This window comes from Loxodonta africana, chromosome 15 (genome assembly GCF_030014295.1).
Source record: "Loxodonta africana isolate mLoxAfr1 chromosome 15, mLoxAfr1.hap2, whole genome shotgun sequence".
Lineage (NCBI taxonomy): Eukaryota > Metazoa > Chordata > Mammalia > Proboscidea > Elephantidae > Loxodonta > Loxodonta africana.
In genome coordinates this window covers 2,946,809-2,960,135 of record NC_087356.1, presented here as the reverse complement: position 1 = coordinate 2,960,135, position 13,327 = coordinate 2,946,809, and the positions used below count along the sequence as shown (strand labels likewise).

Genomic DNA, 13,327 nt, shown 5'->3' with positions numbered 1-13,327 from the left:
CTGAGAACTTCAGCTCCTTGCTGGCTGTCAGCTAGAGGCCTGTCTGCTTTCCTCTCTGTAAGGTAGCTCACAACATGGCGGTTGACATCACCAGAATGAAGAGGCGAGAGAGAGGTAGCAGGGCAGAAGCCACAGTCTTCCATAACCTAACCTTGGAAGTGACGTCCTATCACTTCTGCAGTATTCTGTTCATTAAAAGTGTGTCTCAGCCCACACTCAGAAGTCCACAGGGGCATGGATACCACTGGGAGCCACCTTAGAAGTCTACATACCACCCATACATGGGTAGGCTAATTTGTAACTTCCAGAATCAAGGTGTAGACACCAGGAAATGGCCTCTAGTTGTATTTCAGCTTTATCTCTTTACAGCCTAAACTTTTTGCGTCTGCCTTTCTCTTCTGCGGCAGCCGTGCTAATGCGTATTATCCCAAGTCTGTTTAAATAGCTCCCTCGCTGACCTACCACAGGGTTTGTGCTTTTAGTTTACACAGGAAACCTGGCCTGAAGAAACCTGCCGTCCCAGAGTTCAGGTGTTTTCTTTCAGAGAATTTCCTAGTCCCAGTGATACGAGGACTAGTTATGTAGACTTCTCTTAGAATTACGTGTGTTTGGATTTGTAAAACGTCTTGAATGTTATGTATTAATTCCTACAGAAGTTATTATTAATAGAGCTTACATGTTTTAGGGTATTTTCTATAGTAATATAAAATGAATGCTTGAAGTTCCTCTTTTTTGTTAGATCAAGTTATGTATGTGTTTTTGCCACGTTGGGGGCATGAGTAAAATGAACATATATTGTCCTTATTACAAAGAAAGAATCTGGCAGTGAAGTTAAATACCTCACCTCTTGTGTATAAATACCCATCCCGTTCAGTATGATAGGTCCATTTTGGTTTTTAGAGTCATTCATCTAGAACTTAAATTTTAAAATAAAAAAAGAAAACGTTCTAATTTTTGCAATGGTCCTAGAATCTACCTACTGAAAGATACTCAGTGACGGAGCATGGTTACCACTTTATTAGTGATTCGTGATGAGCCCCTGAGGGGACAGTGATTGTAGGCTTCAAGTGAGCGGCCGCTCTGCTTGTTCTCCTTCCTGCTGCTGCTGTTTGGAAAGAAGGAGGGAGCTGAAATCTTTATTTTTTTCCTTCAATAAATGTCTTTATTGATCTCAGTATTGCGGAATAGCAGTATGTCATAAAACCATAGGCTTTCAGCTGGGCAGAGCCTTTATAATCTCTCAAAAGCTTACCCTAGCACCCCTGCAAATAGTCATTGTGTTCACATTTAATTCAGCATTCTCATTTTAGAAGCAACCCATTCTTTTTTTTTTTTTTCCTTTTATATTTCAAACAAAAAATTCTTCCTTGTTATCAGCTTATGTAACTTCTAGCATTTGGAGACTATTCAGAATGACCTCTCTTCAAATGGATGCGAGCTCTCTGAATCTTGCTTTCTCTGGGTTGGACGTCTTGCAGGCCATCCACCAGCCATGTCCGTAGCCATCCCCCTAGTCACATCCGTAGTAGAAAATGGCGCCCAGAAATTCCGTTGGTTCATGGTTGGCCTGAATAGGGACTCGTCCAGCTGGATAAGCATTAAATCCTGTTCTTTTATGGTTTCTCCTACCTGTAACACATAAACCCTGTGGGCTGGGCAGAGGCATTGCTACATTGAGCGTTAAAACCTGTGAAGCTGGGCCTAGTGTAGTCCGTTCCCAATATCTGCATTAACTGAAGAAAAGGTAGCGTCTGCACCCATTCCTGTTTCTGGCTTAAGCAACATGATGGGCCACTGTTTCTGGTAGAGAGAGGCCGTGTCATGCGCGGTGAAGAAGCCAGGCTCCACTATCAGGCAGTTCCAGATCAAATCCCAGCTTTAGCACATACTAACTGTGTAACTTTGGAGAAAACTACCTCTGTCAGCCCCCATTTGCTTACCTTTAAAATGGAGAGGATAACTACCAGCTACATCGTAGGCTGTAGCTACTGCCATGTTTATTGCTAGGTGTGTAGACAGTAGCTACCGCCACGTTTATTATTAGGAACAGGGCTGGGGTGTGGCAGAAAATGCCACATAATGTGGCTGTGGAACATTCCAGCAGAAATGTCTGCTTGGTGCTTGGTCTGAGTGTGAGAACTAGGACAAGCAAAGGGCTAAAGGCAGAATCCTGAGGGCCAGGTTGACAGGAAGCCCAGCAGACAGCAAGGCAGAAAGCAGGTGGAAGGTGTGGTTAGCATGTCCCAGCAAGGTCAGAAAGTACTCCACAGAGTCTAGCAGTGAGGACACTATTTATGACCTCAAAACAGCAGTTTCCGTGAGACGATAGGACCGAAAACCAGGTTACCGTGGCTTAGAGAGTAATTCATACCTCACTGTTCACCGTGGCCACTTCTTAGTGTGTTGAGCAGAGGGGAGGATGAGTGACGGGGAGCCTTAACCTGTACTTGCCATGTTGTTCAGCTTTTCACGAGAAAAAAAGAATTTATAATTTTAAAAATAACAAACGAACATGACTCCTGAAAATATCTATGGGCCAAGGACAGAGGGCCCATGGAGCTGAGAGCAGTGTGTTGGTCAGCAGGTTCCTGCCGCAGCTCCGGGTATGTAACATACCACGGTGATTGGCATTGCTGTTACCCTGCTTTTCTAGTGAGGAACTCAGTCTAAGAAAGCTTAGTACAGCAGAGATTGGCATTGCTGTTACCCTGTTTTTCTAGTGAGGAACTCAGTCTAAGAAAGCTTAGTACCACGGAGACTGGCATTGCTGCTAACCTGTTTTTCCAGTGAAGAACTCAGTCTAAAAAAGCTTGGTACCACGGAGACTGGCATTGCTGCTAACCTGTTTTTCAAGTGAAGAACTCAGTCTAAGAAAGCTTAGTACCACGGAGATTGGCATTGCTGCTAACCTGTTTTTCAAGTGAAGAACTCAGTCTAAGAAAGCTTAGCACCATGGAGATTGGCATTGCTGTTACCCTGTTTTTCTAGTAGAGAACTCAGTCCAAGAAAGCTTAGTACCACAGAGATTGGCAGTGCTGCTACCCTGTTTTCCTAGTGAGGAACTCAGTCTAAGAGAGCTTAGTACTGTGGTGATTGGCATTGCTGTTACCCTCTTGTTCTAGTGAGGAACTCAGTCTAAGAAAGGTTACATCAGGCAGCTGTGGAGCCAGGCCCAGGTCTGTCTGACTTCAGCCCCTCAACTTAAAACTCATGCTCCCATCTCCAAAAAGAAGAGAAGCAAACGAAGAGATAATTGGTGAAACAGCACCCAAGGAGGTGGAGTGGGACGAGACCCAGTTTAGTAGATTATAGAGCATGGGTACAGATGAGTTGGCAGAGATGAAGAGCAGCCCGGGGGACATTAGGGGAGTTTTCACTTGAACTAAATTAAGAGTCAGGCATCTGCTGAGACTGAAGGGGGAAGTGGTAGGGTAGCAACAGAAATCAGAGAAAGTTTGGAATAGTGCGATTCCACATAGCTTAAAACTCCATGGACTGGGCTTCTGTGGAAAATGAGACTTGGAATTGCAGAGTGGCCCCTCAGGCCCCCCGAGGGTCACCGTGACACCGCCTTGCACTGGTGCCGTGTTCAGCAATGTGCTCTGGAACCCAAGGGTGAGAGTGAATGCTGGAGAGGTGGAGAGAGACTTCATTAGAGCTCTGCAGGACAGACTGCAAAGAGACAGGGCTGAGGATGCCAAGAGGGTGTTGGCAGAACCGGAGTGTGTGCAGTTACCAAGATAGGGAAGGGCCTGAAGCCGGAGGAACCTTACAGACAGGGAGAAGGTGGACATGTCAAGGGATGAGCGGTCTCAACAAGTCCAAGAACAGGTGCGGTAGGAGCCAAGGGGACAATAGGGTCCTGTAGTCCGAAAATGAGATGTGAGAGCTTAAGGTTTTGGGAAAAAAAGTAGCCTGGACAATAGCAGGTTCTTAGGTGTAGCCTTGGAGCCCTGGTGGCACAGTGGTTAAGAGCTCAGGCTGCTAACCAAAAGGTCAGCAGTTTAAATCCACCAGTCACTCCTTGGAAACCCTATGGGGCAGTTCTGCACTGTCCTATATGGCCACTATGAGTCGAAATTAACCTGAAATGGGATGCTAAAGTATAATGGAAATAACAGTCATTGACAATGGAGAGACCATGGATCTAGAAGTCCACAGTCGCTTCCCCAGCACTCTTGGAGCCACGTTGTTTGGGAGTTCAGGATTTTGGAAGGATTTATAGCTCACATACTGGATGATTCATAAGACCATAAAAGTACCCTTGGTTCAGCTTAGGTTATGCCACCAAACGAGTTTAGTCATACAGCATCTTGTTTCTAAATGAGTCGAACCAAAAAACCCATTGCCATCAAGTCAATTCCAACTCATAGTAACCCTATAAGACAGAGCATAACTGCCCCGTAGGGTTTGCAGGGAGCGACTGCTGGATTCAAACTGCCAATCTTTTGGTTAGCAGCCGAGCTCTTAACCACTGTGCCATCAGGGCTCCCTAAAAGAGGTGGGGTTGGGGAGGGGGGCTTAGAGAGGTTTTCAGACTTCAGAGTCACAAATAAGAGATGGTCAACCTAATAAGGCCTAGTGTCCAGATGATGGGAGCTCGAGGGTGATAGGAAGTCCACGAGTCTGATGCCAGTCCCCTCAGTGAGCATTAGGCAGATCTGTAGGCTGCAGTGGAAACCCTGGTGGTGTAGTGGTTAAGTGCTACGGCTGCTAACCAAAGGGTCGGCAGTTCGAATCTGCCAGGTGCTCTTTGGAAACTCTATGGGGCAGTTCTACTCTGTCCTATAGGGTCGCTATGAGTCGGAATCGACTCGACGGCCCTGGGTTTGATTGGCTTGGTAGGCTGCAATGGTGAGACCAGGTAGAGTGTGGAAGAATATAGTGAGTGATGTAATTGTCCTAAATGAAGGGGGTTCTAGGTGCAGAGATCTGACTGGTCACCCCTCCTGCCTTCCAAGCCTGCCTACAAGGAACAGACAAGATGCGGAGCTAAAAGTACCAAACCCATCCCAGCTCCCTCCACCAGAAGCAGAGCACCTGGTAAGCACTTGTGAAGCCTGAAGCTTGAGATGGGCCTCCCACACCCTCCTCCACTGCAATGTGTAGCCCACAGTCAAAGAAACCAGTCTTTGGAGTAGATCCAACCTGATTTGCCAGACAGGCGGAGAAGCTGGGCGAGAGTGTGCAAAGAGCAGGGCTAGTGCTGGTCTTAGGGAAGCAGGCCCTCCCTGGTCAGCTTCCCATCTGGGAGCAGGAAGTGTACGTGGCTAACCCATACAGCGGCGTCCTCCCTTGGAGGAGAAGGTGTAGGGTGAGGCAGGCCTCGCTCCTCAGATTCTGGTCTAGGGACCAGCGGTAGAACTAGCAGCAGCATCACCACTGGAGAGCTTGTCAGAAATGTAGGCTCTTGGGCCCTATACCAGGCTGCTCAGTCAGAATCTGCTTTTGACAAGATCCACAGTGATTTGGATACGTTGTGTTAGGGCATTAGAACCCCACCACCAATGAGATGTAACCCAGTGAACATCCTTGGGAGGCAGGGCACTGGTCCCATCCAGTGCTTATTTGGGCAGGCAAAGGGTTACACGAGAGAGTGAAGAATGCCCAAAGAGACAGAGCTGTCCTCTCCAAACCTTACATCTTAATGTTTGCTTTTGAATGTCCACGGTGTTTTACTTCTAGTGTAAACAAACCCAGAATCTAAATTCTCATAATAATTTTATGAAAGCCCTAAGTGATTGAGTTCTGTATGCTGTAAAGTTTTGAGTGTACAGCCTCTTTTTTTCCTAATCCTGTGTACTAGATCATCTGTACAGCAATCAAAAGATACAGGAAAAACTAGAACTAAGCAGAGTATGGGTCTTCTTGCAAATTTGGGATTAATTACTTCCATGGATAGGAGTAAAATTTCTCAATAGGAATTCTTTTCTAATGTCTCTTGTACTGAGCAGGTATCTTACATATATAAGCATGGAGCTTCATTAGATAATATATATGATAATGACTGTACTCGCAAACAAGATTTACTCTAGTTTTAAAAAGTTCCTGGAGAGGTTTCTTCCTAAGCATTTTTTAGCATGTTTTAGTTTAACATATCCATGTCATAGTGTCATTTTGGAACAGATAAAGGGAAATAAATTTACATGACCTGTGCTGGAGCCCTGGTGGTGCAGAGGTTAAGAGCTCGGCTGCGAAGCAAAAAGTTGGCAGTTCGAATCCACCAGCCACTCCATAGAAACCCTATGGGGCAAGTTCTACCCTGTCCTATAGGGTCGCTATGAGTCAGGATCAACTCCATGGCAACGAGCTTGTTTTTTTGTTTTTTTACTGGTACTGGCTCAAGTAAATTGTGCGTTAGTCCAGTTTATCGGCTTCATTCGAGACCTAGTAAGCAATCAAACGAGGAGGAAGAACAGATTCCTACCACCGTTGGTGATCCTCTAGCGGTTTAGTTATTACTGAGCATGAGAACCCAAAGATGTTCGTACGATGTTTAACTCAGCTTTGGACACTTTGGGTTTGAATTGCTTGTGTTAAGTTAATTAAAGTGAGCTCCCAGGGACAATATAAAAGGGAAAAGAGATTTCCCAAGGGTAGATCTAAAGACTACACCAGGGAAGAAGAAAACAACTGTCTGAAGAATGGAAGTAGCAAAGAGAATGAGAATGTTGAGGCCCAGCGGTGGGGAAGGGAAATCTCAGCGTCCAGGAGAACAGAGAGGTCATGTCCGATGAGGAGTGATAAGAGGCCATTGGCTTTGACGTTAAAGGGTTATTGATGACCGTTTCAGAATCCCATTCCTTAAGGCGCTGGGACAGAAATCCAAGTGCCGCGTAAAAAAAAACTGAGACGTAAATGAGAGTTGAGGGCTTGGAGGCAGAAGTGTAAACGACTATTCTGTGGAACTAACTCCGTTTGCCGACTCTGTACCGTTAGCTTCTGCTTCCTTGAGCGTCTCTTTTCATCCATGGCTTCAGATTCTCGTTCTAAAAGATTCACTCCAAGAGGCCTCAGGTGATTGTAAATACGGATTATTTATACAGATGTACTGCCTCTTGCCCATTTCATGATGGGGGTTTCAGGTTATTGTAAGTGTAGGTCATTTATACAGATGTACTGCCTCTCACCAGTGAACCTAAGCATCATAAAATTGTATGTTTGCAGGTGAGAAATTCATTAAATGGGGGTTGATCTTGGCCGTGTTGGAGGATTTAAGGTACTCTGAACACTGGCTGTTGAGGTCACAGAAGCTGGGAAGACCTGGGTCCTGTGGGCTGGAGCAGGTCACCACTTTCCTTCTCCAGCTGTGGAGCAGAGCTCTGGGCATTCAGGATGGGGCCAGGGCTGTTAGAATTAAATCAGCTAGCTGGTCTTCTGCCAAAATATCCTAGTTTTGGTTTCAAATCTCACAGCCCTTGAAATTAGTGTAAATGAAATGATGAAATCACACTCTTGCAAATTAGTCAGAGCTTCTCTTGTTCTTTTTCTAGATCAGGGTCAGCAAACTTTTTCTGTAAAGGGCCAGATAGTAAATATTGTTGGCCACAAACTGTCTCCATCATGTTCTTCTTTGTTTCTTTTTTTCAGCTTCCTAAAAATGTAAAATCATTCTTACCGCACAGGCTGCTACAAAAACGGGCCACAGGTCAGATTTGGCTCTCGGGCCCCAGGTTGCTGACCGCTTTTCTAGATGCTCAGAGTTGGGTCTCTCTGCCCATTAACGCCAGCGTTCTTGAGGATGAGGCATTAAAGCATCGGGCTTTAAGCTGCTTTAAGTCGCCGTTATCAGAAGGATGTCTTTAAAATGACGGAGAGGATGTGGGACTTGTGGGACTTCTGCAGCCTTTCCCTGCTGGCCGTCCAGGTGGTTTGTGCAGGTGCAGTCTGAGCTGCCGGAATCCTGGGATTGTGACGCTGCTGTCTAGTGCCACTAGAATGTGAGCTCCTTGGGGGCAAGGATTATTTCCTTGTGGTTCGCTGACGTGTTCTCAGCACATGGAACACTGCCTGGGAAATAGGCATTCACATGTATTGGGCTTTGCGTGTCATTTTTCTTGGTAGCGTCTGGATGTTTTGAATCAAAAGGCTTTTTGTAGCTCCATTTTACTCTACGTGTGTAACATTGACATGGTATGTGTCAGGCGCTGCTCTAAGGGCTTCCTCTGATCCCACACTGCAACCCTGTGAGGTCTTACACCATTTTACAGAGGAGAGGCCAAGATCACACAGCTAGTAGGGGAGGAACCAGGATTCCAACCCAGCCATCCTGGCTCCACTGCCAGGGCTCTGAGGACCCCCTCCCCACCGCAGCGAAGCACATAGGTAGTTGATCACAGGTGTCACCACCAGGCTCCCGTCCCCTAACAGACTTGAAGGGATCTGTTGGTTTTCACTCCTGTGACTTCTCAAAGCTGCATCACCCTCTGAGGAATATATTCTGAGAGACATACAGGCTTGTCAGAACTCATTGACCTATACGCTTAAACTGGGTGCATTTTATACATAAATTATGCCTCAGCAAAGTAGATTTTTAAAAATATTTTAATGAAAAAGTCAGACCTGGTTTGGAAAGCTTTAATTAGAGGGAAAAGAAAGTAGAAAAGAAACCTTGATTAATCAGAAAAGAGTCGAGCCACTCCAGAGCCCTGTTTTTTCTAATGGGCTTGTTTTCTAAGCTGTTTAAAAATCGAGTTATTTTAGTTTGATTTTCACCCCTAGGGAAAGGAAAACCTCTTCAACGCAAGGTGAAAACACCTAAGAAGCAAGAAGAAAAGGAGAAGAAAGGAAAGGGAAAGCCACAGGAAGATGAGCTGAAAGACTCCTTGGCTGAGGACGACAGCTCCTCCACCACCACAGAGACCTCCAACCCAGACACAGAGCCGCTTCTCAAAGAGGTATGAAGCTGACGTTAAAACAAAACCAGAAAGAAATGTCTCCTGCTGAGCACAGGACCATAGATAATGTTTTTAAATACAAATTAATGTTTTCTAGTTTTTTTTAGTTAACATACGGGAGCCCTGGTGGTGCAGCGGTTAAGAGCTCAGCTGCTAGTCCACCAGCCATTCCTTAGAAACCTCACGGGGTAGTTCTACTCTGTCCTAATAGGGTCACCGTGAGTCAGAATCAACTTGACGGCAGTGGGTTTTAGTTAACGTGTACAGTGTTCTCAGGCTGAGTTTTCATGGTGCACAGGGGTACCTGATGGTGTCCCAGCTCGGCCACCATCCTGCAGAACCCAGTCACAGCTCTGGGTTCAAAAGTCTTCATTTCCCCCCAGGAGGACATTTGGGAACATGTTAATAAAGTAAAACAGCTAGAAGTTGGAAACACTGCTTGGAAGTTGGGGACTACCTGGAACAGCACTTGTGTTCCAGCTCCTGAAATTTGTTTCCAAAACATAGGTATCAAAAGGGGATGAGAAGGAGGTTATATCCTATTTTAATTATACTGGGCTTTTCCGTCACATCACCGCCAGCACAGGTTGAAGCAGGGCTCACTGCCCACGTGGGTCTAGCAGTGACTGTCCTGGGGGAAAAAAAAAAGGGCCAGGGAAAGGGCCCGGGCCTCAGTGGTCACTGACCTGGGGGCCCAGCCCTGCCCTGCACACTTCAGCACATGGAGAATGCTCCCTCGCTCCCCAGTCCTCAGCTCGCAGGGTGGCTGTTGGCATCAGACACTGCAGAATGCCTGGCACACAGCAGGTGTTAGGTGAATGGAGGGCGATAGACTCTGGGAGCCTGTCTCAGGCTGTGAGTTATAAGTGATAGTTGATTCTGCTTTGGCATTTTTATGTATAGATGAACATATTTCAAGCTTAAAATGATCCTAGTATATACAGCCTTTTCTGTTACAGCCCAGGATTTCAGTTTTAGCCTAGTGACCTAAGGAGTTATTTCCTGATGGATATCCCACAGTGCCATCTGCAGACATTAACTCTTAAATAAAATCTCTATGTAACTTAGTTTCATTCCAGCTGCCTTGCCTTTCACATTCCCTCGCATTTGCTGTGGGGCACTGTATGGCCTTCGTACAATTCACAACTAGCTGTGGAGTGCTGTGCTGTATAGATTACTTTTTTGATCGGTTACTTCAGAGAAGCAGGTTGCCATTCAGTAACCTGATTGTAATCTCAGCGGTTATGCGAATGTCGTTGTTAGGTGCTGTCGAGTCGGCCCCGACTCCTAGCGACCCCGTGTACCACAGACGGAAACGCTGTCCGGTCCTGCTGCATCCTCACAAACATTGCCCATTGCTGCAGCCACTGTGTCAGTCCATCTTGCTGAGGGTCTTGCTCTTTTTCGCCTCCCCTCCACTTCACCAAGCTTGATGTCCTTCTCCAGGGCCTGGTCCCTCCTGAGGAATAAGCACGTGAAAATTTTTAGCCCGAGCTTTCTTCAAGCTTTCCCTTGCTTACCTCTCTGCTTTTCCAGCTTCCTGTCAGTCCCCAGTGGCCCTTTCTCCCTCTGCGCCCACCTGCCAGCATTCTGTGTGCTCGCTCTCTCACCTCTCTGCTGCTGTCCATTTCCCCCGTGTCTCCTCCTGTGACATCTGCGTCCTTCCAGACACAGCTCAGACCTCGTGTCCTCTGTGAAGCCTCCACGCCGGCTCTCCTGCCGCCATCCGATCTGCTTTCATTCCTTCTCCGTAGCCCTCTTGCATACAGGCCGTGTGTTTGTGTTTCTTGGTGACTGGTTGTATGCGTTATGTATGTTCTTCCCAACTAGATTATAAACTTGACGGGTTACTTTGTCTTATATGTCTTTTCCAGCCCTGTTCTACCCATTCATTCACCAATTCTTTTTTAAGTACATGAGTGCCTGGCCTTGTGCTAGGGGCTTGAGAAACAGCAGTGAACAAAACGCCATGTCTTTGCCTGCAGACATTTCACAAAGTACTTTATATGTCAGGTGGTCAGGAGCTACTTCCTGAATAACTCAAAATAACCTCAAAAAGTATGTGCGCAGAGAGGATGTGTTAGCCCTATTTCTGGCCAGTCACTCTTGACAGTTAAATAGATTGACCTGGCATGGTATGCAAGGTAACCGTGACCTACTGAACTCCAGGCTGCCTTAATCGCTGTAAACTGTGAGGCTGGACAGCTGTTTGACAGACTAATTACCACATGGTTGGAACTCCCCAGGTGCCCGCAGCTGTTCCCTTTGCTGAGTATGCCCTTCGCCCCTTTATCCCCCAGTTAGTCCCTGTGTATCCTTGAACACAGTGCCACTCATACTGTCTGCGGTGAACAACCAGGATGGTTATTTGCCCTTTTTTCCCCACTCTGTCATGTATGTGTTCTGCGCAGCCCACTGTACATGCAGCTTGCCAGGTGAGTTCAGCGCACCTGGGCTGCCATATGCCCTGTTCATGAGACAGGTCACTGAGCTCATGCTCAGATACCACAACATCAAGTTACCATAAAAACGTGTAAGTGCAGTTTCTGTGCTCACCCCGTTGTGGACCAGAAACAGCCGTTGGCAGGCCAGTTGGGGAGCACCAGCTGCACTGCTGCTCAACTCTGTCAGCACGCTGGGGCTTAGGTGCGGCCTTCATAATAAATTCAAGAAGGCAGAAAAATTGACAGGACCACAGTAATTAAAGAAAGATCTGCAAAAAGGTGTTAGTTATTTTTACACATGACATGTATATCTGACTCCCAGCGACCCAACAGGACAGAGTAGAACTGCCCATAGGGTTTCCAAGGAGGAGCTGGTGGATATGAACTGCCGACCTTTTGGTTAGCAGCCGAGCTCTTAACCACTGTACCTCCAGGGCTTCTGATTTGGTGTATACACCTTCAAATGAAACTAATTTCGTCATATTTATTAATCCTTCCCAGCAATTAAGTGTAAATTTCTTGCAGGATACAGAGAAGCAAAAGGGAAAACAAGCCATGCCTGAAAAACATGAAAACGAAATGTCTCAAGTAAAGCAAAAAAGCAAAAAACTTTTAAACATTAAGAAAGAAATCCCAACAGATGTGAAACCCAGGTAAGGAAAATAAATGAGTACAGAGAATAAGGTATATAAAAGAAGTTACTGGTAAAAGCCAGGTAATGTTTGCTTGCTTGTTTTTTGCAGCAAAAACTGTGTGCATGCTGCGTCACGGCCCTCTGGGGTCTGGATTTTCTAACAAGGTCTAATGTTCACTGTCCTTGATTAGAGACAGCCATGTGCTTCTGGGTCAGACATGTGGCAGGCAGGGTCAACCCTCTGGGAATTTGAGGAGGAAAATTCAGGTTGGTCATTTGTTCTCAAGCCGAGCACGTGGGCTGACATATGACGTGGCCTTGATGGTTTAGCTATACGTACTAATGTAACTTTTCTAAAAAAGAGCTTTGAATCTGTCGAGTCACTAACCCAGAGCTGCTTCTGCATCTTAAGATGCAGAAGAGATTGTTTTCAACTGAAAAATTTTCAGGGCAGGTATTACCTTTCAGACCTTTTTGCCATAAAATGACTTCTGTTCAGACCCCATGGGTTGGGATTCTGGTGGGCCCCATAGGAAAGGTTTACTGTAAAATGTTTTCCCAAGTAAGTGAATGAGTTGAAGTATTGTGTTGTTGACTAAGGTTACTTTATTTTCATTAAGCCTTGGGTCATTGTCTACCTAATAAACCAATTTTAGCATTAACATAGTGATAATGCCCTTCCTAGCTCATGACATAAAACAGTATGGAAGCCAGCGTTTGCCTTCTTTGTGATAAGTGAGCACTGACCCAGTAAATCTAAGGAACTAGGTATAAATTCAGAAGGAAGACAGAGCTTAATTGTCATTAGAATTGGCCTTAGATTTGGGGAGGGTCTGCCCTTGCTGATTCTGGAAATAATACTTGAGCTTTGACAAAACACCAACAACCTAGACCCTGTCCCTAGATTACACAGCTTTAACTCACAGCAGGAGCAGTCCTGCTCCAAGGAACCACAGCTTAGAAGACATCAGTGACAGCTGCGGCAGGCTTTCACCCCGTCCCTGAACTTGTTCTTAATGAAAACACAGCAGGTGGCAGTGAACAGCAGTGGTGTGTTGGTACCTAAATTTACTCTTTTGCACAGATTGTTAGTTTGAGTGATTTAGTCCCACAGTTTGTTAACAAATGTGGCATAGTTTGAAGGGCTGTCGAATGGGGTGATAGGGAAGGAAAGAAGAGAAGGCAGCCTCTTTTGGAAGCGAAGGTTGGTGGGACTTGGACCTCTCCTGAGAAATAAACCTGCGGTACTAATTGATGTTGGTATTCTGGCATCCCTGAGGGAATAACACTGTTCAGAGACAGGAATTATTTTTCTAGGCCTTTTTGGGCTTAGGTGCTTGATCAGATATTAT

At 45.9% G+C, this 13,327-nt stretch overlaps 1 protein-coding gene across 4 annotated transcripts in view; it reads left to right on the top strand.

The window, feature by feature from the left end:
- TMEM131 (transmembrane protein 131) overlaps positions 1 to 13,327 on the top strand; it is a 228,518-nt gene that overhangs the window by 200,316 nt on the left and 14,875 nt on the right. For all 4 annotated transcript variants that reach the window (XM_064268429.1, XM_064268427.1, XM_064268428.1 and 1 more), the window contains 2 exons: positions 8,722 to 8,897; positions 11,867 to 11,994. In XM_064268429.1, coding sequence (XP_064124499.1) covers positions 8,722 to 8,897; positions 11,867 to 11,994 — 304 coding nt within the window. The remainder of the gene's footprint in view (positions 1 to 8,721; positions 8,898 to 11,866; positions 11,995 to 13,327) is intronic.